The sequence below is a fragment of the Euprymna scolopes genome, chromosome 7 (assembly GCF_053919585.1).
Source record: "Euprymna scolopes isolate OS-2025 chromosome 7, ASM5391958v1, whole genome shotgun sequence".
Lineage (NCBI taxonomy): Eukaryota > Metazoa > Mollusca > Cephalopoda > Sepiida > Sepiolidae > Euprymna > Euprymna scolopes.
Genome location: NC_136488.1, coordinates 124,925,474 through 124,949,358, shown reverse-complemented (window position 1 = coordinate 124,949,358; position 23,885 = coordinate 124,925,474). Strand labels below are relative to the sequence as shown.

The 23,885-nt window shown below is 33.4% G+C and overlaps 1 protein-coding gene across 2 annotated transcripts in view; it reads right to left on the bottom strand.

Moving 5' to 3' along the window:
• Window positions 1-276: 276 nt before the first annotated feature.
• Window positions 277-23,885, bottom strand: part of LOC145279929 (transcription factor MafK-like) — a 208,054-nt gene continuing 184,445 nt past the window's right edge. For both annotated transcript variants that reach the window (XM_080131503.1, XM_080131504.1), the window contains exon 2: window positions 277-1,510. In XM_080131503.1, coding sequence (XP_079987629.1) covers window positions 1,097-1,510 — 414 coding nt within the window. In that variant the 3' untranslated portion in view covers window positions 277-1,096. The remainder of the gene's footprint in view (window positions 1,511-23,885) is intronic.

Here is a 23,885-nt window from a genome sequence, read left to right as displayed (position 1 = left end):
GTTTTTCTTTCTTGCTATATGCCAAATAAATTTTTTTGTCTCTTAATCTAAAAATAAAAATAAAAATTCGTTTGTCACTTGAAGGATATTTATATCATTTTTCAATGAAGATATATATTTCTCAAATTGTATTTTATGCACTTTTTACAATTCATTGGTAGTGAAAGAATGAGAAAATTGCTTTCTATGAGTTCAGCCTTATTTCAGTACAGCTAAAAAGTTTAAATAGATGTATTGTTTTGCAATGATATTATGGAGGGAAAAAAAAACAGAAAAAAAAATGGTCCTGTTTATTAACAGAAACATACATTGTATCTCAAAAAAGTGGACTTACACTTAAAACTCTTATCGACATTGTCTGGACAGTAATAGTTATCAATGTAAACATTTGCAAAATGGATTCTTCGATTACATTTGTCTTCTGTATTTGAAGCTATTCCATTTCACTATGTTCATAAAGGTTTTAGTGTTATTTGAAGTGTGAGTATATTTTTCGAGACACCCTGTATACATATATCGTTTCAAAACATTGTTGTTGGATAAGAATCCAGTAGAATGGTTCCAAATGACAGCATAGAAAAAGCTTCTGTTATATTCACATTTTTATCATTACAATGAAGCCGTGCACTTTGGCAAAACATGTCAGGGTGATAAAAATGTTTATAACAAAAAAAAAAAAAAATTCCCCTTTTGTTATTTTTAACCATTTATGCAATAAAAGATGAAAGAAAGAAAAGACACAATGAGGAATGAACAAAACGGAGCCTTCTGCCAGCGAGTGCCCAACTTCGTACAGAAAAGATGATAATGTTGATTTAACAAAAAAGTCATATTAAAATTAAAATATGAAGGAAATAGTCCAGCTTTTCAGATAAAATGATCCAGTCCTGTTTTTGTTTTTTTTCTTGTTTTCAGAAAACAAAAACAAACTTTGTTTTAAATATTTTAGTCATTATTTCTTTTCGTCTTTCTATGTGTATATGGGACCCCAGACGTTGATGGTGCACTGTAGTGTCCAATCTGATGGAAGCAGTTTGGAGATTTCTCGCTGTGGGAAGAGGAGAATCTATCGCCGCAATCCATCATGGAACGGCAGTCAACTTCGCAACGCCTCTGTCTTCAGCGACAACGGCTCAGGCATCATCACCGGTTTCTGTAGAATGAGCAATTCGCTCTTGTCAGCAAACCTCTGCAGAGCGTCGTACTTGCGCCGTAACGAGTCAAGTTCCATCTTGACAACGTCATTCTCCCGCTGGAGCCGGTACACCTCTGCACGAAGTTTCTCTCGTTCTATTTCAAGCTCCTCTTTCTGGGAGATTCGCTTCTCACGGCAGTTGGCGGCATAACCACGATTCTTGAGGGTACGCCGACGTTGCTTCAGCCGTGACACCTGCTCTCGGTTTAGCCCCTTGACCAGCTGGTTGAGTTCCTTGACCGTCAATCGTACCAGTTCCTCATCAGACAAGTCGTACAAGCGGGCGTTGTCCGATTTAACTTGGGACAAGAAAATCTGAAATGATAAAAAAAAAAAAAATTAAGTTAAACAAAAGGAATGTGAAATAATATTGAAACATATTCGCATGACACGAAAATGTTCAATTCAAATGTAAGATTATCGTTAACATATTAATGCGTTGTGCCAATTTCAACATCTATATGTACATGGCTTACAATAAATCATGATGCAATTTTATTTCAACATAGCTGTAATATGGAAGAAATATATAATTGCAATACTAAAAAGGATAAAATTTGTTTTTTTGCAACATAAAACTTGATGTTTTTTGTCAGCTGACAACATAGAGCTCAGTGCACTAATGCTAATAGTTCAGAAATTGAATGCACAGCCCAATGAAATTTGAGCAATAACAGGTCAGATTTGTTCCTTAAGTTAAACTATTCTATAACTGTCTTTGAGGAAAACCCCGCAGCAATTTTTGTTTGACGAATTTATATAATATAAAAACAGAGAAAAAGATTGTGAGGTCTGCCATAAATAACTATAATTTTATTTCAACATAATATAACATGAAAGAAATTTACAATTGCAATATAGAAACTAACAAATAGTACACTTAAGTTTTTAGCAATGTGTAAAAACATAAGGGGGAAGGGCATAATGGTGGCTCAGTGGTTAACGACATAAACCTGGGTATGCCAAGTTCAAATCCAGTTTCCACTTTCATCAAATTCACACCTGACTTTTGCAAAGAAGTAAATAAGATAAAATATGTTTATCAAAAAAGTATTAAGCTTCAATGTACTCTCCATTGAGCTCAATACACGTTAATTTTTCAGGGAATGAGTGCATGCTTTGGTGGATAGCTTCAACTACACTTGATAAATTTTTTTTTTTGTTTATTACATTTTCACCCAAAACAAGGCACATTGCCACTTTGGTGTAGGGGGCTACTATCAGAGGCAGCAACTACTGGAGCACTATGTTGGGATTTGGGCAGCAAGATGTTGGTTCACGTTACACTTGAACTTCTGCATGTCAGTACAGTTAGGGAAGCAGGGACCTGGAATGGAATTACAGAGTCTAGCGATTCTGGAGAAGAAACTACTGGAGTGGAAAGATCTTTTACATCTAGGGATCTCTACTGTGTGGGGGTGGGATTTAGCTGCCTGTCAGGTTTGTCTACGTCATGGGGGAGTCCTTAAATTCAAAACTGCTACAAAAAGACAATTTACACCTCCAAAATACATGAAATAGAAAGGCTTAAGTATCAATACAGTTACAAATCAAAGAATATATATATATATATATATATATATATATATATATATATATATATATATATATATATATATATATATATATATATATATATATAGCTATTTCTTTATATGCAACAAGGGGAAGTAATCCAGTAAGTTAAAGCATATATTAGCAGCAGCTAACTGAAATAAAGAATTATTTTTTAATGTAAAGGCAACAGTTTTTTTCTTGTTTTTTTTCACATGAATTTAATTTTAGAAGTTTTAAATTGGAAATAAAATTTGTAAAGGTTTTACAGAGTTACTAGACTTTTATGCCGTTAAAAACAGAATGAGTGCTTTATGCCAAACTTTTAGTGTAAATGTGGTATTGTGGTGGTGATTAATCGCTATTAATTCCTAACCGTGCATTAAACAGATACCATAATAATTAGTTCGCTGAAAAAGCCTATACAAAATTTCAGCCAGATTGGCCCAGTAGGTTGCGAGAAAAAGTGGAGCAGACAGACAAAGAGAAATATAATATAGATAGGTGCAAGAAGATTTGTAACCAGTTAGAGGGAACCCACCTCCTTTGCAGAAGACTTGGCAGCATCTACTATATACTTAATTGACTTCATGTTACCTAAGAATGACAGGTCGAAGAATTTAACCATTGGCCTCTCAGAATAGCTACTATCGGCAATAAGTGGTTAGAAAGGAAAGAAGCTTCATCTTTGCAGCATTAAATATGACCATCTAGTTTTGTCCGCCATTTTACTGCAAACTAAAGATCATATTTTAAGGCTCCAGCCATTCTGTTGCTTTGATTGCATGGTATTCGATTCTCTCTCATGCCAGGCATAGAGCATGTTGTCATAAACAAATTCACCCATTTCAGATGGGATTGGGAGGGTGTTTAAGAAGATCAAGGATAATAAAGGTCCAAATATAGTCCCCTGGGTCACATCATACGCTTTAATGGATTGCACTGTTAACAGCTCCTGGTATTCCTAAATGGCCACCAATCTAAGTGACCAAGTTCAATATTACTGAACTTCAGTGATATGACAAGAATTAGTGTATCGAAGGACGTTGATATTGGTTAACATAAATCACTACTTAAAATTGGCGATGGACTTGTTCAACTTTAGACAGATCATGACATTCAATATAGCATGTACACTCTACACAGGACTGCATATAAATCATTTAGCAGCAACATTTAAGGAACTTCGGATCCTTCTTGCAGACGATAATATCAATGTGTATAAGAGGTAAGGTATGGGAATGTTCAAGACTGACAACGAAAACTCAAACACAGTATTCAAATGAAGCAAAATCTTGGTTCATTGGTTCCAACTAATCGTAATGGAAGATGGATAATGCTAATAAGCAAGCTGTAACTGTAGCCAATATCAGTGTAAGAAAAAAAAAATTTACTCTTAATTTTAATAATAGGATATATAACATCTTTATTATCAAGTAATAAAGTATTAACTATAAACTGATTATATTATTTCATGTATAAAGACATAAAATAATATGTGTGTGTGTGTGTGTGTGTGTGTGTGTGTGTGTGTGTGTGTGTGTGTGTGTGTGTGAGAGAAGGATCCCAGCGTTGCCCGGTCGTAAGGTATGCTTAAATATATTTTAATGTATGCAGATTTTGTATTTATTATTATAGAGCTAATTCTCTATTCATAATTATATTGTACCCAATATATATATATATATATATATATATATATATATATATATATATATATAGTAATGATTTCAAAAGTAAAAAAAAAAAAAAAAGCAATGATTTGGATGTCATCAGCTAAAATCGAAACCAAAACATACAGCGTTCCAAGTTTGTTAGGTTTGAAAAGTTTGTTAGAAATGACATCATGACATTAAAATTTGAGATAGTGACAAATAAATTCAGACTTTTAGTATAATAGAAATATATATATATATATATATATATATATATAGTATTTACTAGTAGTAGGCTTATGAGTATCTTCGGGAATGAAAAATGTCTGTGCAGCTTACTTTCCATAAGTATATTTTAATAACTAATATATGTGTGTACATATTGTATTATACATTTACTGAATTATTGGACATCGTATGCTTCAGGTTTCGTGAGCACATTCAAAGAGGTTTAATTCTTCAAGGAACTTTGAGAAATAATCAAATATGGGTTTGTATTATTATATACACAGATTCGAAAAAGTTGTAAAAAACAAATATATATAGCAAATAAATGTTATCAAAGGCAGGATAAGTTACTTTTTTTCCTAACTGGATAATTTTTTAATATTTTTATTTAATGTAACATGTTTATTCAGCTCCAGAAACAGTGTTTACCGACGCATTTGAAAATTACAAATAGTGCCTGATTCTTTTAAACACGGTAAGAGTGGGAAAATGAGTTAAAACTAAAAATTATACAAAATACTGTTAAAAACCCACCGAATATATGTCAGCCTATGTCACGGTAACATATATTGAGCGAGTTTCTAACAGTATTTTGTATAATTGTTAGTTTTAACTCATTTTTTCCAAACTTACCGTGTTCAAAAAAGAGTCGGGCGTCATTTGTAATTTTCAAATACATTGGAAAATACTATGTTTTTCGAACTGAATAAACATGTTACATTAAATAAAAACACTAAAAAAATTAACCAGTTAGGTAGAAAAGTAACTTATCTTGCCTTTGATAACATTTATTTGTTATATATTTGTTTTTTGACAACTTTTTCGAATCTGTGTATATAGTAATACAAACCCTCAAATATTATATGCTCTTATTCACTTGATTCAGCACTATCTTCATGCCTTCATATTCCACACATACATGGAACAGCAGCAAATTGTTCTTTCACTCCTTTTTCCTGAAGAAGGAAGTTTAAAAAAAACATTAAAATAAACTGATCCTTGTCTGTCCTATATAATGGCCCATGGAAGGAAGGTCGGTGTGTGGATGTCAGAGGGGGGAGGCTTTTGGCAGTTTTATGTCTAAAGAGCAAGGGTTGTCCAGGAGAGAATGGCCTCATTGATGACCATTTGCAAAGAGAGAGAGAGAGAGAGAGAGAGAGAGAGAGAGAGGAGGGGGGGAACAAACGGGCACATGTTTCAAAAACTAAGTCACTACTCTTGTTGTGGCTCCTGTAAAGCTTTACACAAAAGGTATTTTATGTCAAACAGGATTAGAGAAGACCAACTTAAGATAGACATGAAAGAGGCTTCTTTGTCCAGAGATAATTTTAGCTGGAGAGGACAACGAGAGTGGAGGGAGAAGAAAGCAGACACATGTTCAAAATACAGATGGGTAACCTTGTTGATAGAGAGTAGGAGGAGTTGGGTTTTTCTTTTCTTTCCCCCCCCCTTTAAATAAACATTTTTTTTCTTCTTTTTCTTTTCCATATAAATAAATCGTGCTCACAAAGTGACTCTTTATATCGCTTTCAACTCAAAAAAGTAAATCTTAAACTCTTTGTAATTGGGTGAACTTGTCAATAAGGAGTTTTTTAAGTCGTCCCCCCCCCCCCGGAAATCGTTCTTCACACACAAGACAGACAAATAATAATATGACCAGTGTCATTCAAAAGTAGATGATTGCGCACATGTCTTATTGATAAACTTACTGACTTGGCTATTTATGTAGACCAAGTCGATGTAGCATTTATATTTACTTATCTTCTCGCAAGGGCAAAGTTAGACACACAATGTGGGGTTTTATGTGGGGAAAAATCCAGCTCCAGCTCCCCAAAAATAAGCATTCTAGATTGGAACAAAAATCTAAATTGCCTCAAGCCAGAAGGATTTCTCTTTCACTGACCGAACAGAGAAGAGATCAAGTACAGCATCAGAACAGATACTACACTTTGCTTATAAGAACATAGCGACCATTTCTCCCTCCCAAGGCGGACGATGTGGCACAAGGGTCGAGAAAGTGGAATTCGAAAAGCAAACACTCTAAAGGAAAAACACTCTGGCCTACAAAAATACTTAATCAACTCTGTCGACATTCTCTGGTAAGATCGCCTCATGCAATGAGTAATAAACTAGTCCCTTTTCAAAGGGTGAGAAAGCAAATCCTGGAAAGGTGGACACAGGACCAGAATCTCAGCCAAAAGAGAATAAGCTATCCCAGACAGATGGCTTTCTTCCCTCCCCCACCCCTAAGGGACAACCCTCAGCTGCATAGTGTTGAAATAGTGTAACGATTAGTCCATTGTGGACTTGGCATGCCTATTCAAGGTAGTACCCCCTCCCTGCTTTATATATTTTTGTTACTTATTTATTGCGAACTATTATCCTCATCTTTTAGTTGTTTCACGACGTTTCGGCCAACTATTCTCTGGCCTTCGTCAGGTGGTTACTGCGACGGGATAGAAACTCCAAACCTCCTAAGTGCATCCTCAGCAAAGATGAGGATAATAGTCCGCAATAAATAAATCAATAAATAATACTCATCTCAATAATGAATTCCAATCAAATAAATAATATAGATCATTCGGTATGGACCTGACAATGGAAGACCCGATAATAAATAAACGTGGATTTATAAGACCAAAAATTCCAACCTTGATCACCCTTCAGAGGCAGTGTCACAGTGGATAGAGATATTGAATCGCTACGGTTCCAGGTGAGCATTGTCTGAAGATAGCAGTTTCAATCCTGGCCAGAGGCTTAGTTAGCCAAAACATGGTGAGACGACAACTATGGAAAGCAGTAATTGCTGAGGATGCAGTTAGGAGATTCAGAGTTCCTATCCTATCGCAGTAACCACCTGACAAAGGCCAGAGAAATAGTTGGCGGAAACATTGTGAAACAGCTAAGAAAGATGAGGATAATAGTCCGCAATAAATAAATCAATAAATAATCCTCATCTCAATAATGAATTCCAATTAATTAATATATTTTTGTTATTGTCAGCAATATACTATATTCATCACTTATGTTTATAACTTTAAATAGTAGGGCAGACTAGACTCACTCCTTAGCAGAGCAACTTGCCTATGAGAAGCAAATGACACTCTCTTCAATATCAGCAAACACAGAATTCTGACTCAAAATCAAAAGGACTTTAACAAGCCGCCTATATCTGGCGAGTTCAGATAGAGATTGGTTATAGGAGTTGCCCTGTACCATGGTGCAGAAAAGCTTAAAAACTTGTCTCTTCAACATAAAATTATCTTGTCGGATTTTCAAAGTCAGACACAAATAGCATTTAAGATGACAAATCAAACTTCTACCTAGCCAATTTTTATTTGTTATTGTTAGCAATATAATAAATGCACTTAGCTACAATTTACTGTAACAAGTCCGACCCAGTTGAATGCCAACACGAAACTAATCACCTAAAAATAAAACCTAAAAATAAAATAGGCAACAAGGAGGATAACCATCATAAGTTCTAGAACAGAAATTGTCTACTTTAATTTTTTTAAATGTATAAACAAATAAAAATTTAAAACTACAATAACTTTAGTACATTTCAAAAAAGTATAGGAACAACTAGTTAAGAAATAATTTTACAATGAAACACTAATAAAAAAAACACTGGGTTGACATACTTGTCTCAAGATATTTTTAAAAGGACTAAAAAAATTAATTCTATCAAATTTGATTTTTTTTCAATACTACTATAACAAGTGTGCAGAATTAGTGAAATATCGTTGTTTTATACATTTGTTGAAAATATAAAATAAAATCTTAAGCTTGCTAATGGGAGAGGAGAAGGCTTAAAAATTTATTTAAAAAAAAAAATCTTTCTCACGATCAAGGTCAAGGTAAAAAAAAAAAAAAAAATGCATTCACATTGACAGACTCCCAACTGACTTTTGTGTCAAGATAACACTCAAGAGGGTTTCCACTAAAATCCAAGACATTAAAATAGTTTTCAATTATAGAAATTTTCAAATTATATCTGCCTTGCTGCTGGCTGAATAAGTATTATTTTTAATCAACATATTAAAGTAACATGGTTTTTGTATTAATATGCTAGGTAGCAGCAAATATTAACGAATTCAATTTAGAACACTTTTTTTTTTTTAATTATAATGTTTTTGGCGTTAGCTTAGAGAATATTACAATCGAAAAACTTTATATGAAAAATATTCTTTTCTAAATACAAGTTGTGTGTGTGTAATATATAAGCGCCCTCAACATAAGTCTAGGAAGAGGTTCAGGGACTGTACAAAGAACAATTTGAACGTCCTGCAAATCAACATAGACATGTGGGAAGAACTTACTCTGCCAAGACCAAAATGGCGAAAAAGCTTGTACGTGAAAGTTGTGATGCTCTAGGGAAAAGAAAGCAGGCCAGCAATCTGAAGTGAGAACTTCGCAAAGGTTTAATTGATGGTCTTAACCATGACACACAGAGCTGAAGATGCAACACTTGTGAACGAGTGCTTCTGTGAAAAGCTAGCTACATTAAGCACTTTAAGTGATGCAAAACTCCTGTTCAGGTTAACTTTGTGCCTATTAGTCCAAATTAAATGAGCTGTTTGATATGCAGCAGGGTTTACAAGTCTACTTCTGGTTTGAGAAGACATGATTTTTCATATGAATACCCTTCAACCTTCAGAGGAAGTTAACTCAATGGAAATTGCTCAATTTGTAGGTCACAATCTGCTCCAAGATGTGCAAATCTGTGATGGGACTGCAGAATCATCCGAGATGACATGAACGATGAGATGGGGAGAACTCAATAAGGCAGCGATCATCTGGGAAAATGCAGCAATCATATTCATATATATATATATATGAATTGCACGTGTGCAAATTTTTTTTTTCGAGTGTTGTAAATATTAATTTTTGTTATTTATCTGCACGAGGATGCAACTACAATTGTTTCTGGTCTTTTTCAAAACACATTTTCTTTTATAATAAACTAAAGATGTTTTCGAAAGTCTTTTTCAGTGAATTTTTTTTACCTCCATAAAAAAAGAACCGTTAACATGAAATTTGTTTACTCACATTCACGCCTAACAAAGCATATTACCACTATTTGGTACCACGCCTAGGAAAGAATAACAAGATGTTGGTTTACATTACATTTAAACTTCTGTATATCAATACAGTCAGGGAAGGAGGAAGAGAAATCCAAAGTCTAGCCGTTCGAGGGAAGAAACTATTAGAGTAGAAAGCTTCTGGCATTTAGGGACCTCAACAATGAAGGGGTGTGATTTTGTTGCTAAGCGGGTTTGTCGGGGGATAAGTACGTCGAGGGAGCAAAAGTTCAACGAGTCCTCTCCATTTTACTTATTCTTTTTTTTCCAAACCAATGAATTTCAAATAATCAGAATTGCATTGATGTTCATCCCTAGTTATCAGATACCAAATGAAGCAAGATTCCCTGGTTTTAAACTTTAGACATATTTTTTTAGATTTTTTTCTAGAATCAAAATCTAATAAATTTCAATCAAAATTAGAATAAGAATTCTAGAGATAAGGTTCAGTATATCTTTCATTTGCATAAGGAAGATAAAAGTGGTGCAAAATTCTTCTGTTGGGAGGAATGAATTTTACCCATCCTGAGACGTACTATTCTAGTATATAAACACATACAGGTGTCTACATATAATTGTGTGTGCATGTTGTATGTGTATATCTCAGCAGATAATCTGGCACTCCTTACACACATAAAACACTGTTTACCCTTACTATTGGAATGAATATCATTACCATTAAGTGGCCAGCTTGCCCATCCCTGACAGGAAGAGAGAGAAAGAGAGAGGGCAGTGTATGGTTGGGCAATTCCATCACTTAACCTATTTCCACCAATCCTTTTTTTCTTTTTTTCTTTCAAAAAAGACTGCTGAGGTTTTAGTTTGCTCAACTCTATTGCAGATAAAGTTTAATTTAGAAACAGAAACACAATTGTATTATGATGCTATTCTTTTTTTTTTCAGCCATGCACAAATACAAACATATTATTGATTAAAATAGAATTGTGTGTGTGTGTATTACATGGACCAGTAACCCGTTGGGCCACAATCGCTACAACTATTTATTCTACTTGGATTTAATTAAAAAATTAACAAACTGTTACATCTGTTAAGACATTGTTTTTTTTTTTCATAACGAAAAACAAGTCTATTATCCTTATTTTCATAAACACAATCTTTTATTACTCTTACATAAAAAGTAAAGAGACTTATTTCATCATTCCACTTACATGTGTGGCAGGTATAGATACGCATATGTAAATTAGATTTTGAGTGCTCGTCTGAGCTCCAATCTATTGTACCCCTCGCCTGACTTTCAGGAAATACACTGGTTTAGCTGAAACCACTATCAATAATTTCTCCCACTGTTTATCTATATTCCTAAACCTAAATGTAGATTCCATGAACATAGCTTTTTTTCTTAAAACTGCACGTCTGTAGAAGTGTTCCTTCCGATTTCCTGCTTTCCAACTGACTACAATATGGTCGTCTTTACGTCCAACGTAAACAAGTTCTTGAGCCATCTCCTTAAGTAATCAAATTTATTAATTTTCCACTACTAACGGTTACTACGACATTTCCCCATTTCCTGTACACTCATTAACCCTTCTTCTCGAGTGGCCTCAGGGCCTTGATAAGTGATGACTCCTTTGTAAAAAAAAAAAAAAAAAAAAAACTCAATTTAAGAAAAAGAATATTTTAGCATGTAATTTATGCATATGAAAATGTGCTGAGGAAACAAACGTAGATTAACTGATATTAAAATCATCCAAAATAATTCTTGAATTCATAAATAAAAGTAAAGAACATAAAAAGGCAGGTGCATACGGCTCGATTTTTCTCTAAATTAGATTAACAATTATCTTTTTAATTATTTTTAATCTATTACTAATGGAGATTTGCATTTTGAAGCCGATGCTATTGTACTATCTTACAAATTCGCTCATGATACCATCCGCTCAGGTATTACCTCCTCCTTGGAAAGAGAGGGAGTAGTGTAGTATCTGTTTTGTTTTCATGAGACTATCCTCGCAGGCATTATATCTTGCTTAGCAAGGTGAAGTGGGGGTGGGGGTTACGCCATCAACAAATTCTCACAATCGGTTGTTTATTAGCAGACTAAACACACACATATATATATATACACACCTAATATAAAGCTGAACGTGTGCGTGTGTGTGTGTGGTCACGAATAGGTTCCTATTTGGTTGACTATTATAGAAAACTGATCACATATAACGATAGAAGATGTATCACGACACTGGAATGGGTATGTTTGATCTGTCATAATGATGATTAATTAAAATTGTGGGGTCTGCATACGCGCCTGGTCCACAAAGTATGGAAATAAAAAATTTTAAAATTAAAAAAAAAACGTTTACAAGTGTTTTTTGATATAGATGTACATAATAATACTTTGATAAGCATGTTTTAACTTAAATAGGGATGGTATAATAAAATTGTGGCGTCTGCGTACGCGCCTGGTCCACAAAGTATGGAAATAAAAAATTTTAACATTAAAAAAAAAACAAAAAAAAACGTTTACAAGTGTTTTTGATATAGATGTACATAATAATACTTTGATAAGTATGTTTTAACTTAAATAGGGATGGTATAATAAAATTGTGGCGTTTGCGTTCGGGCCTGGCCTCCATAGAATGGAAATAGGCACAAACTTTAATAAAGACTTTTCATATCTATCTGCGTAAGTATACTTTGATAATTATGTTTCAGTTTGAAGAAATATGGTAAAACAAAATTATGGGGTGTTCGTTCGCACCTGACCTCCATAGAATGGAAATATGTCACAAAGTTTAACAAGGTTTTTTAATATAGATCCACAGAATATTGTGATAAGTGTTTCAGTGTGAACAGGTATGGTATAATAAATTATAGGATTTATCTATTTTAGTTTTACTTTCATCATATTTTGTTTTGGTTTTGATACCCCCAAATTCAAAGCTATCTCTTTACAACCCTTCCTTTTCATAACCTATCATACTTTCAGAAATCAGAATCTATTTTCTGTAGGCTGTTTTTGAACCCAGTCAACGACGGGTACTTTTGCTAGTATATATATATATATATATATATACATACATACATACATATACAGGAGCAAGGGGAGGGGGGGCCATTATTGCTAATTAATTGACTAGACAATTTTTTTTTTATATATTTTGTTCATTTTACAAAACAAGCTTATTTACGCGCGCAAACACACTGATCGGGTTATTTTATTGGAGGGGGTGGTAGCATTATCAAAATATAAAAAAGTAAAAAAAAAATTCTAACACGTGGTCAAGACAAAATTTGAAAATCTAAACAAGTTTGCAATTGTGTAGTTACTTGGCTCCAATTACGAATATCTATAAACTAGTAGGGAAACTCGGCATTGCCCTCAATTGAATAAATATCCTCCTTACCTCAACCCATAAAACCATATTACCTTTTTTCCCCTTTCTTTTTGGCATTTTATGACATTCGATTTTGGGGGACGAGCCCAAGGCTGCGCTCAGCATTGACAAAATAGGTGCAAATATATTTTGACATAAAAATAATTTTTGGTAAAGTTATGTGCTTTAATCCACTCAGCATACACCTGGAATTTCCTTTCAGAAATAAATAAAACCATATGTGCTCTTCTGATCGAACCCCTGATTCCCCATATTAAAATTTGTACTTTTTCAATTTATTAATTTCTATAATTTTAACGCTATAATTAAAAAAATAATAATAAAAAGTCATAATTTGATTGTATGAATGTATGAATGTCCGGTGCAAGTGCAGACCCCATAATATCATTGCACACCTCTTTGATCAAAACGAAACATATTTATCCAAGTACTCGGGATAAATGTTTCCAAATACATATAATGTATGAGGAGGCCCATCTGCAAAACCCTTGAAAAAGTTCATTAAAAAGCAAGCAGATAGAAACTACAACTTTAAATTCCATTTTTATTGCTGTTTGCTGAATTTAATATATAAGTATTTTTCTTTTTTTATCTACATACTGAAGTGACATATTTTTGCAGATTAAGCAACAATAAAAAATTGCAGACCTGATAGAAATTATATATATTAATTAGAATCAGTTTACAATTTTTGCTTAGTGAAGATTAACTTATAACAAAACTCATATATGGGTTGAGCATTGTTGTAAGTGAAATCGCTAGCTGTCACTAGCAATACTGCAAAGCTCAATATAAAAACACATTGATATTCTTTATATAAACAATAACATTTCCTTTCCTTGCTCATGGCGATGGTGCAGTGGAAAGAAGCTCAAATAGTAAAAAGACTGATGGAGATTCAACCTCTAGTCACACCGAAGAGCTGTAATACAGAGAAACAGGCGATCTGTGAATGGATATATCAAACTTCAAAATTTATTTGTATACACAGGATTCACTCCTAACCTGGAACAAAGCTGGTAGGCGTAAGAGGTCCAAATGTGAGTTATATTTAGTTTTACGAAACGGGATGGAAGCCGGTAGGAGAAAATCACACACACACACGAATGTGTCTATTTACTTGCCTCTCCCCCAAAATAAACTTAAACACAAGGTTCGATTTTCACTGTGGGGAAAATCCATATCTCAAAACAGGAATATTCTAGATAGGCCATTTTTATTTGTTCCAAAGTCAAGAAGGACTTACCTTGTCAAAGCAAAATCATCGAAACATTTGGAACCAGCAAGTTTCTCAACAAATTAGCAGAATATCAACAGTTTTTATTGATGGGTTCATGTGCAAATTATCACTAAACTGCATTTGGTTTTAGTCAAAAAATTAGACTGAATGATCTGGGTTATTCAAAATATAGTGGTTTAAGACGGATAACTCCACTAGTTGTGTGTGCATGTGTGTAATAGTTCATACAGAAAATATCAATTACAGGAGATTATTAGTGTCAAGTTATGAAAAGTATTAAAGCAAATTGTCTGACTAGACATAAACGACAAAATGAGATGATTTCTTTCGATAAAAGTCAGAAGTACGTGTAAAGTATAGCAAATTGTCAAGCAATCAGATTTAATCAGTCGTCATGAGTGATTTTACAAGATTTGATCTGACTGTTAATGAATATTTCTGGAACATATGTTTTGTGAATAGAGATGTTATAGTGGTGATAAAGTGAAAAGAATGAAAACTTCAATTTCCAGGCCAACAGAGCAACAATGATTACTGGATTAAAACAGAAGGATTTTTATCAGATTTGCCAGAGTCGGAGGGAGAGGGAAAGTAAAAGAAATAGAAACATTACAAATTCTTACATTTCTAGTCAATTTGGAGTTAAATTTAAACTTTAAATTTAATTACTTTTTTTTTTTTCTGTTAAAAGGATTTTCATTGAAATTATTAAAGTTTGAATGTGATAATTTTAAACAATTGTGCAACGAACTGGAAGTGTATGCATGCGTGTATATATATATATATATATATATACTAGCGTGGGTGTTGGCGTTGCCCGGGTTTTTGGAGGTGTGTTTTGAGAAAAAAAAAGAAAAAAAAGTGGTATTAGGCACACAGGCTCAAAACCGTACTGCAAAGGAGGAAAAAGAATGTGAAAATAAAAGTGACGCCTTTGCTGTTGCATCCATTGCCAAACCGGAAGTGATGAAGGTTTAAATTAAGGCTAGTCAATCGAAAAGATGGGATGACTTATGAAAAAAATTCGAGAAAGAGAGAGATAGGGGGAAAGAGAGAGATAGGGGGAAAGAGAGAGATAGGGGGAAAGAGAGAGATAGGGGAAAAGAGAGAGATAGGGGAAAAGAGAGAGATAGGGGGAAAGAGAGAGATAGGGGGAAAGAGAGAGATAGGGGGAAAGAGAGAGATAGGGGAAAAGAGAGAGATAGGGGAAAAGAGAGAGATAGGGGAAAAGAGAGAGATAGGGGAAAAGAGAGAGATAGGGGAAAAGAGAGAGATAGGGGAAAAGAGAGAGATAGGGGAAAAGAGAGAGATAGGGGAAAAGAGAGAGATAGGGGAAAAGAGAGAGAGAGGGGAAGAGAGAGAGAGAGAGAGAGGGGGGAATGTAAGATAAATAAATAAAATAAAAAACAAGACAAAGTTCTAGTGATTTGTCCTTTTCAAATAAATAAATGGGCAGATTGTGCTTTTTCTGAATTCCTAAAAAAATAGAACTTGCGTCGCTCTACTAAACATCTTACATCTATTTTTAGGCGTTTGAATTAAAGTTATATTTTAGTCAGAGTTATTGCACACAATGTTTTGAACTATTCGTTCTCTCTATTTTAATTTGGGCCACACCAAGTGTGTGAAAATGAAAGCGATTGAAATTCGATAAGCATTCCACAAAACAGTTGAAAATGACACAATCGAAAACTCAGCAATTACATTGTTTCATCAATCGGTTTTACCAAAGGAAATCGTTTCATTATTCCAGCAACGCTGTTTTTTTTTTTTTTTTTTTTTTTTTTTTAAACGTGTTAATTTAAACATCAAAAAACAACTTCGCGGGATTAAGTTTGACAAATTGTTTACAATGGGAGATTAACTGAACTGTAAAATTTGTCAGAATCCCCCAACCTTTTTGTTGTTCTCAGTTTTCTTATCTTTTTTTGTTTTTTGCTGGGTATGGGGCATCCTACCAGATGCTAAACATTCACCTGCTATTTCAAAGATCTTTTAGAATTCTAACGACCCTTCAAGTTCTTGACTTGATTCCTTTCATGTATTTGCTGGGTAATTTTGGAAATTCTTTTTCATAAGGCTGGTGCTCCGAGGATTACTGGAATGATTAGCATGTCGTATGAAATAAAAATGCATATATACTAGTGATGGAACGATTCTTATATTTTCCTCTGATCCGATACAATTATTGATTCTATTTTCAATTCTAAATTCTCATGCAATTACCGATTCAGATTCTTTCAAAATCTCTAACTATCTAGCTATACTGATATTATTTATCAGATTATCATAAAACCCCACGCATATATTTATGCAAACGTTAAATATACATTTGTGGAGAAATCTGTAGGTTTTGATTTTAGTAATGATTTAAAATCAATAAATATTTATCATTTTTGCATTAATACCAGCAATGGAAAATTAGATTTTAAATAAAAGCAAACCCAAATAATAAATAGTTAAAAGAATCTAGCCTTCGGGCTAAGATCCAAATGTAGTATCTCTTCTGATGCAACACTTGAGTTATTTTATCCTTAGTCCATATAGGGGAAACCCTTCTATACTAAGGTATTTATTTTTTTATTTTTTTGTCTATTGCCAGAGTTCCCCATTTGGAGGAGCTGCCCCTCCCTCCATTAAAAACAACATTGTGTCACATTTTGCAAATAAAAAAGAAAAAAAAGTGTTTTTTGGTATCTGCAAAACAGGCAAAAATTTTTCGATTCCGATACCTTAAATGTTTCAATTTTTGATTCCCGATTCCGATTAATTGTCCATGCAGAACACAGATTTGCCAACCATTTCTACAGAGACTGACACTATCACCACCTGACCATACTTGGAGGCTTTGTACAAAATCCAAGTCAAGTTTAACAATGGTGTTACTATTTTGCAATAAATATTATAAAGACTAGATTATCTGTTCCATGGTAAATGTTACATTTTTTGAACAAATAAATCAAGCCCTTAAAAACACAGGCAAAGATTGTATAACACAATAAGATGTTTATCTCTCTTTAAACAACGAACTACTTACGCCATAACACATCAAAAGCGACTTCACCGCAAAAGTCACGTATTGCTAGTTTACATCAAAGAACTACATCCTATTCTCACTTTTTATACATAGTCAGCTGCTGCTGATGTATTAAATATGGCCCCTCTCCCCTTCCCCCCATTTAGTGTCAGAGTTCTGATGCGCAGTCACTACCTGTTCAAGAAAAAGGGCTTAGGTATAATTAAGCAATAGTTATATGCAAACAAAATAATTCAATATTTAATGGCATTAACAAAGGTAAATGTTCTAACTAGAAAGATAAACCATGGATGCCTTGAATAGCAGGAAGGTTGACCGACCAAGACAAATTTGGAAGCGAACAATTGGATAAAATCGCACAGAGTGAAATTTGGAGACAGCGTATCCACTGAGCAGCAAAGATTGAAGAATGAGCGTTTAAAAAAAAATGTCAGAACCTTGAAAAGGAACGTTCAATGAATATGTGTGATAGATGAGTGTAGGGGTCAAATAGAACATTTTGATTGGTCAAAGTTGACTAGAATTCTTATATTTAAAAATGCTTGACACAAAATTATCACAACAATGACTTAAATCATTTGGTCTCAAGTCAAGATAATTGGAAGACGTGCACTGATGCATCAAAATAATATATTTTAGAAGAGACACAACATGTGTTATTGTTGTGGTGGCACCCACTCATTTACATATGTGGATAATATTACACATAAATAGCAAGATTCGGTTAGTCTGAGTGTGTGTTAACCAGAAGCCACCGAAGGCCGAGCCGAGAGCAGATAGGTTCTCCAGCCAAGACTCTCTTACCTGACAACCATTATGTAAATACACTTCTTATTGATCTACCTTTGTTTGTCTTCATTTGTATTGCCTTATACGTTATTTGGTTCAACCTGCAAACAGAAAAGTTATTATGGTTGATTCTTTCATATGGCATAAAGAATCCAATATATTATGCAATTCGTTCTCAGCAGCGATATTGTCCTAAATGACCACCATATTGTTCTAGTCAGCCATTTTAAGTTGATAACATCCTCGTCTGCCATCACAGACGTTTTTTATTTTGTATACAGCTATTTGAAATGAATCATTGTATATTTTAATCATCGTATCTGTGTCATGAACAACCAGAATGAGGACACCAATCTGATGATGAATAATGTATAACATGACTCAAGTTTAATTTAGTACTGAAACAATTTGTACATCGAAGATTAAAAAGAATTTTTTTTTTTTAGTTCAGTTCAGCTGTGAAATTAGTTTCATCTACTGATTTTATTTTGTTTAAAATAGGTTCTATTGAAACAAAAATTCAACATGAGATAGGAATATAAAGAAAAGCTCAATGTTCTTTCTTTCTTCTTTCTCGTTACGTAGAAGCAATGCAGGCTAGGACAATAGTGGTGTCATCTTTGTGGATGCTCTCTCAACCGTGGCTAAATCTCTAGGTAGGATGAAGTGCACACAGGACAAAAAGGATATGTAAATAGGCATTGCACCTGGGTAGATAGTAGGTAAACAGGTCTTCCATAGACAGACAGACAGACAGACAGACACACACACACATTCACTGACAAAATACAAGTGAGGGGTGTCGGCAAGGTAGGCAACACCCTGAGAAAAAAGATTTACTTACGTTCTCACAGAAATCAGCCAACAAGCTGGCTAACACAGTCAACTTACAAAGAATAAAATATACTATTTCTTAAAAGATGAATAAAAAACACATAAACAAAAAAACAAAGGCTTATGTAACATTAGTTTTTTTTTTTTTTTTTTTTTTTTTTTTTAGTAAAAAAAAAATTATTTCAAAAAGAAACCCCATAGAACTAAATGGCGACAAGTGGTTCAGAATTGTTGAGTTTTGTGACAACTGAATGATTCTATAAAGCGTAAACTAAGTTTCTCGGACAGAAAAAAAAAAAAAGAAGAAAATCAGCAAACGTTTACAAAAGGCAATAAAAGAGTAACGGTTTATCTGTTTAAGGGTTTATCCGTCTCCATCTTTTATTAATGAGTCATCACTAGCAAGAGATAATTCTTTCATTATTTTGACTCTCGAGTATATATCAGTTAATATCTTTTATGCTTTTAAATAGAGTGGTGTGGTTCTCGGTTGATTAACTGTGTCGGATATATACTCGAGAGTCAAAACAATGACAAGAATATTCTCTTGTCATAACTCTAGTCGTCACTTACCAAGACCAAGAGCCACTCAAGAATCGGGTGAATATGATGAAAACTATGAAGAATATTAGGAGAGAATTGAAAATGATTAATCAAATGAACAGTTTGATTTTTTTTTTTTTTTTACTGCATTTTCACCTCAAACAAGCCACAATTCTACTTTGATGCAGGGGGGTTACTATCTGGGGCATAATTTGCAGGGATACTATGTAGGGAATTGATCAGCAAGATGCCTGTTTACATTACACTAAAACTTCTGCATGTCAGTACAGTCAGGGAAGCAAGAACCAGGAAAAGAATTGCAAAGTCCATTAGTCCTAGAGAATAAACTAATAGAGTAAAAGGCTCCCCGCCATCTGGGGATCTCTACTATGTAAGGGTGGGATTACATATGACGATGGTTTATGAGAAGTATTTGTTTATACTAGATTTGAAAACGGTTATGTTTTAACCGGAAAGAAATGATAGGATATATAAGAGCAATATGTATTTATTTATAGAATGGAGGATACGAGTTAATCAAGGCTCCTCCCCTTAAATATTTAAACATAAAATACATGCTAAATATATAGCTTAGTTTTGGAATTGTGTTATGTTTAAAGAAAATTGTTTTAATTGGACATAACCAACCTCTCTCTCTCTCTCTCTCTCTCTCTCTCTCTCTCTCTCTCTCTCTCAACTTTCTATGTTCATTCACTCATTCTTTAATAGTCTTCAATATCTTTAGGCATTTAAAAGAGTGACTGTTCGCATCAAAACTTATGATAAAGAAAATACTAAAACCTAATGATTCCATATTGAATATTACAGAGTATCCTAATGATACATAATATGCGCTTATATCTGCAAATTTTCATTCCCACTGGAAAAATACAAAAATATATAAATCATAAAATCATACCTACGTTAGTCAGCTGGGGTGACTGGACATCCCAGAAAGACAAAGCGACGTCTACCTCCAAGGAAAACTGAGATACAACTCTGAAATACAACTGTGCCATACCACGTCGCTGTACCCTCACTAAGTTAAGAGAGTAGTGGGAAGGAGGAAAAGAAATAAATTGCCAACTAGGAATTATGAGCACTTAAGCAAAATTGGGGTGACAAAACATCCCACGGGACTAACACAGGGTTAAATGTATATTTTTATCCATTCCTGCTTTGGTAAATGTCATATCAAGAGTGATACTTTTTGAAAACATCCAAATTTTTCAAAGAAAACTCAACATTTTATCCAAGCTTATTTTCGTTTTGCTATTGAAAAATAGAGAAAAGCTAGACGTTTTGCCCATTAAAAACGGACAAAAGTTGACTTAGAATGAGTGCGTTATGCCAAACTTCTAGAGTAAATGTAACAGTGTGGTTACTAATCCTTATTAATACTTAACCAAATGGACACCATAATACTTAGTTTATTGCATCTTATCATAAAGATGCATACAAAATTCCAGCCAGATCGAACCAGTAGTTTTAGAAAAAGTTAAACAGTTAATATAGATTTTTTTTTTCTTTTACTTATAACTAGAAAATTAGTCTTACAGTGTTACTTCTTTGATTGCCTTATATGCACCGAAACAAGTCGGATCCTTATTAGCATTAATACAAGAGTTTGGTTTCTTTTAATTGTGGATCAATAATGAGTTATTTGAGTGCAAAACTAAAAACTAAGTTAGTAGTCAAGTGGGCACAACACAAATCTGAATGGAGTCATCGTTTCTGGTTATAATCTGCTTAGCTTAGCATAAAGAGAAATAGCAAATATGATGTCAATGGGATTTTCAGATATCGACCCGTGAATGGCTCCAACCAGGATTTACCCGTGTTGTATAAAACGAAGATTACAGATTAAATTTAATGGTTCTGTTCATCCATAATCCAAGTTCATCTGTGCATCTTGCGCTTAAACAACTTTAATTTTTCTTGAATTAAAAAAACGAATAAAGTATTTTACAAGCTTTCTAACATTTCTCACTGGAGTATATTGTTTGCTGGGATTAGATCTGCTGTCTTCTTGCCAGAATGTAACATAACATTCTAATTTACGTAATGTATACATACGATAGATATGCGTGTAAATTAGATAGCTAAATAATGACTTCTACTGCCTACAGATTATTTCATGGTTCTTGCCTCATCGCAATGCTTAAATACCGCCCTGTGCTGCGGCTGAACAGATCAAAATTGTGACGCTATATATTCACATTAGACCCTCTGCATAACCACACTGGTGTTTAATCAGAGATGTACCGGCGATCTCCTTTCACATTGTGTTCTGCAGTCCTGAACGTGCTGCCTCAGAATTGTGTGAATGAACAAGTATCACTGTCAGATTTTCAGAGTTCTGTATTAGCTAACTATTGTGATGTTCCCAAGTTTTATGAATTCTCTAATAAGCTTAGTAGCCTCCGGCTATTGCTAATGGTTTTTATGACCATGGCATAATAAAGGAGGGAAAACATTCACCCGTAATTGAAAATTTGGTTCTTAGGTATTCCAAAATACTCTCTAAAAAATTTTATTACTGATTTTTTTTTTTTTGGTTTTAAAATAAAAAATAATTTATCAAAATATAGATTGCCATGCAAGATTGATTCAATGTATGTGTAATGCGAGTAATAAAGATGAACTTCGATCTGTTAACCCCAGATGAAGAGTAAATATAGACAGTAGAATTTAGTTCAAAACAGAATTCACTATTATGGCCACATTGAAAGAATGGCCGAGTGTTCTTGGATGTAGAATGGTTGAAATAGCAGGTTGAACTCATTTTTAATTGATGAATATTATACAAATTTACCAAAAAAAAAAAAAAAAAAAAAAAAAAAAAAATTTTACTTCATTCAGGGCAACTGGCAGGTAAGTACACAAAGATGTGTATATATATATATATATATATATATATATATATATATATATATATATATATATATATGATGAAAATAATGGAAATAGTATTCCGACAATTATGAACACATAATACGGTTTGTTCCTTTATATATATATACACTATAAACAAATTAAATCAGTTTGAAGATGTTTTTTTGATATTTTCCATGAAAAAAAAAATTTTGCAAAGGTGTTAATACAAATTAAAACCTAAAAATAAAAGTATTAGAGTAGTCGTTCTAATAATTGCCAACATGACTTTAAAGAAAAACATTTTTTTTTCCAGTAATTAGCTTTTATGCTGGAGTAGATTTTGGTCTTGTAAGTGGAGACATTAATTAAAAAAAAAAAAAAAAAAAAAAAAAATGAAACTTTTTCTTATGCTTGAAATTTTTGGTAATGAATCTATGGAATAATTAACCAATTTCAACCTATTACCAATGAAAAAGTGTGTGGTAAGAGAACACTTCAAAATTAGGTTTTTCATTTCTAAATGAATTATGTCGAACATTTTAGATCTTATAACCACATAAGTGTCTTAATTTATTTTTATTTCGGACTATTATTCTAATCTTTATTAGTTGTTGTTTTTGATCTTTTATTGGTTTTTGTTTATTCACAACGTTTCGGCCAACTATTCCTCTGGCCTTCGTCAAGTGGTAACCGCGACGGATAGGAACTTCGTACCAACTAATAAAGATGAAATAGGATAGGAACTTCGTACCAACTAATAAATAGTAATAATAGTTCGAAATAAAATAAATTAATATATAATGCTCATCTCAAAAAAAAAAAAAAAAAAAATGAATTCCAATTAAGGAATAATATATATATATGTGTCTGAATTTCAATTAAGGAATAATATATATATGTGTCTGTCTGTCTGCCTATATACAAGTATATGATGTATACGGCATAATCACCAGTTAAGCAAGGTTGAGCCTGGCTAGCTCCAGATGGATTACCATTTGGGAAATCTAAGTGTTGTATGTGCTCTCCACTTATCTCGACATTGTTTCCAGTCATCCTGAACCTCCGCTTGCCACTGGTATTTAACAACGCCGATTCAGGACAGATGTGGTTTGAGATTGCGCAACTTTTGCTACAAAAATTCCACGCATAGGCACTCTTACAGTGGTTATCCATAGTCTGTCGAGATTGAAGGAAGCTACCATACGAGTACGCTTATATGAGAAAAAAAAGAAATCAGGCCAAAATGACCAATTAAGATTTTTTTCAGTGAAACAACATATTCTAAAAATAGGCTTATTACAGTAGACACTAATTTCAATGATTGCTTTTTTTTGGGGGGGGGGGGATAGATTTGACTATTTAATCCATAACCTAATTTACATTCCATTAAAGCTGACCTATTGTCAAAAACAGTTGTTATATAAATATACATGCAAGTGTAAACACATAATTTGTCTTCCATTCAAGTGAAGTGTCTGTGCACTTCACTAACA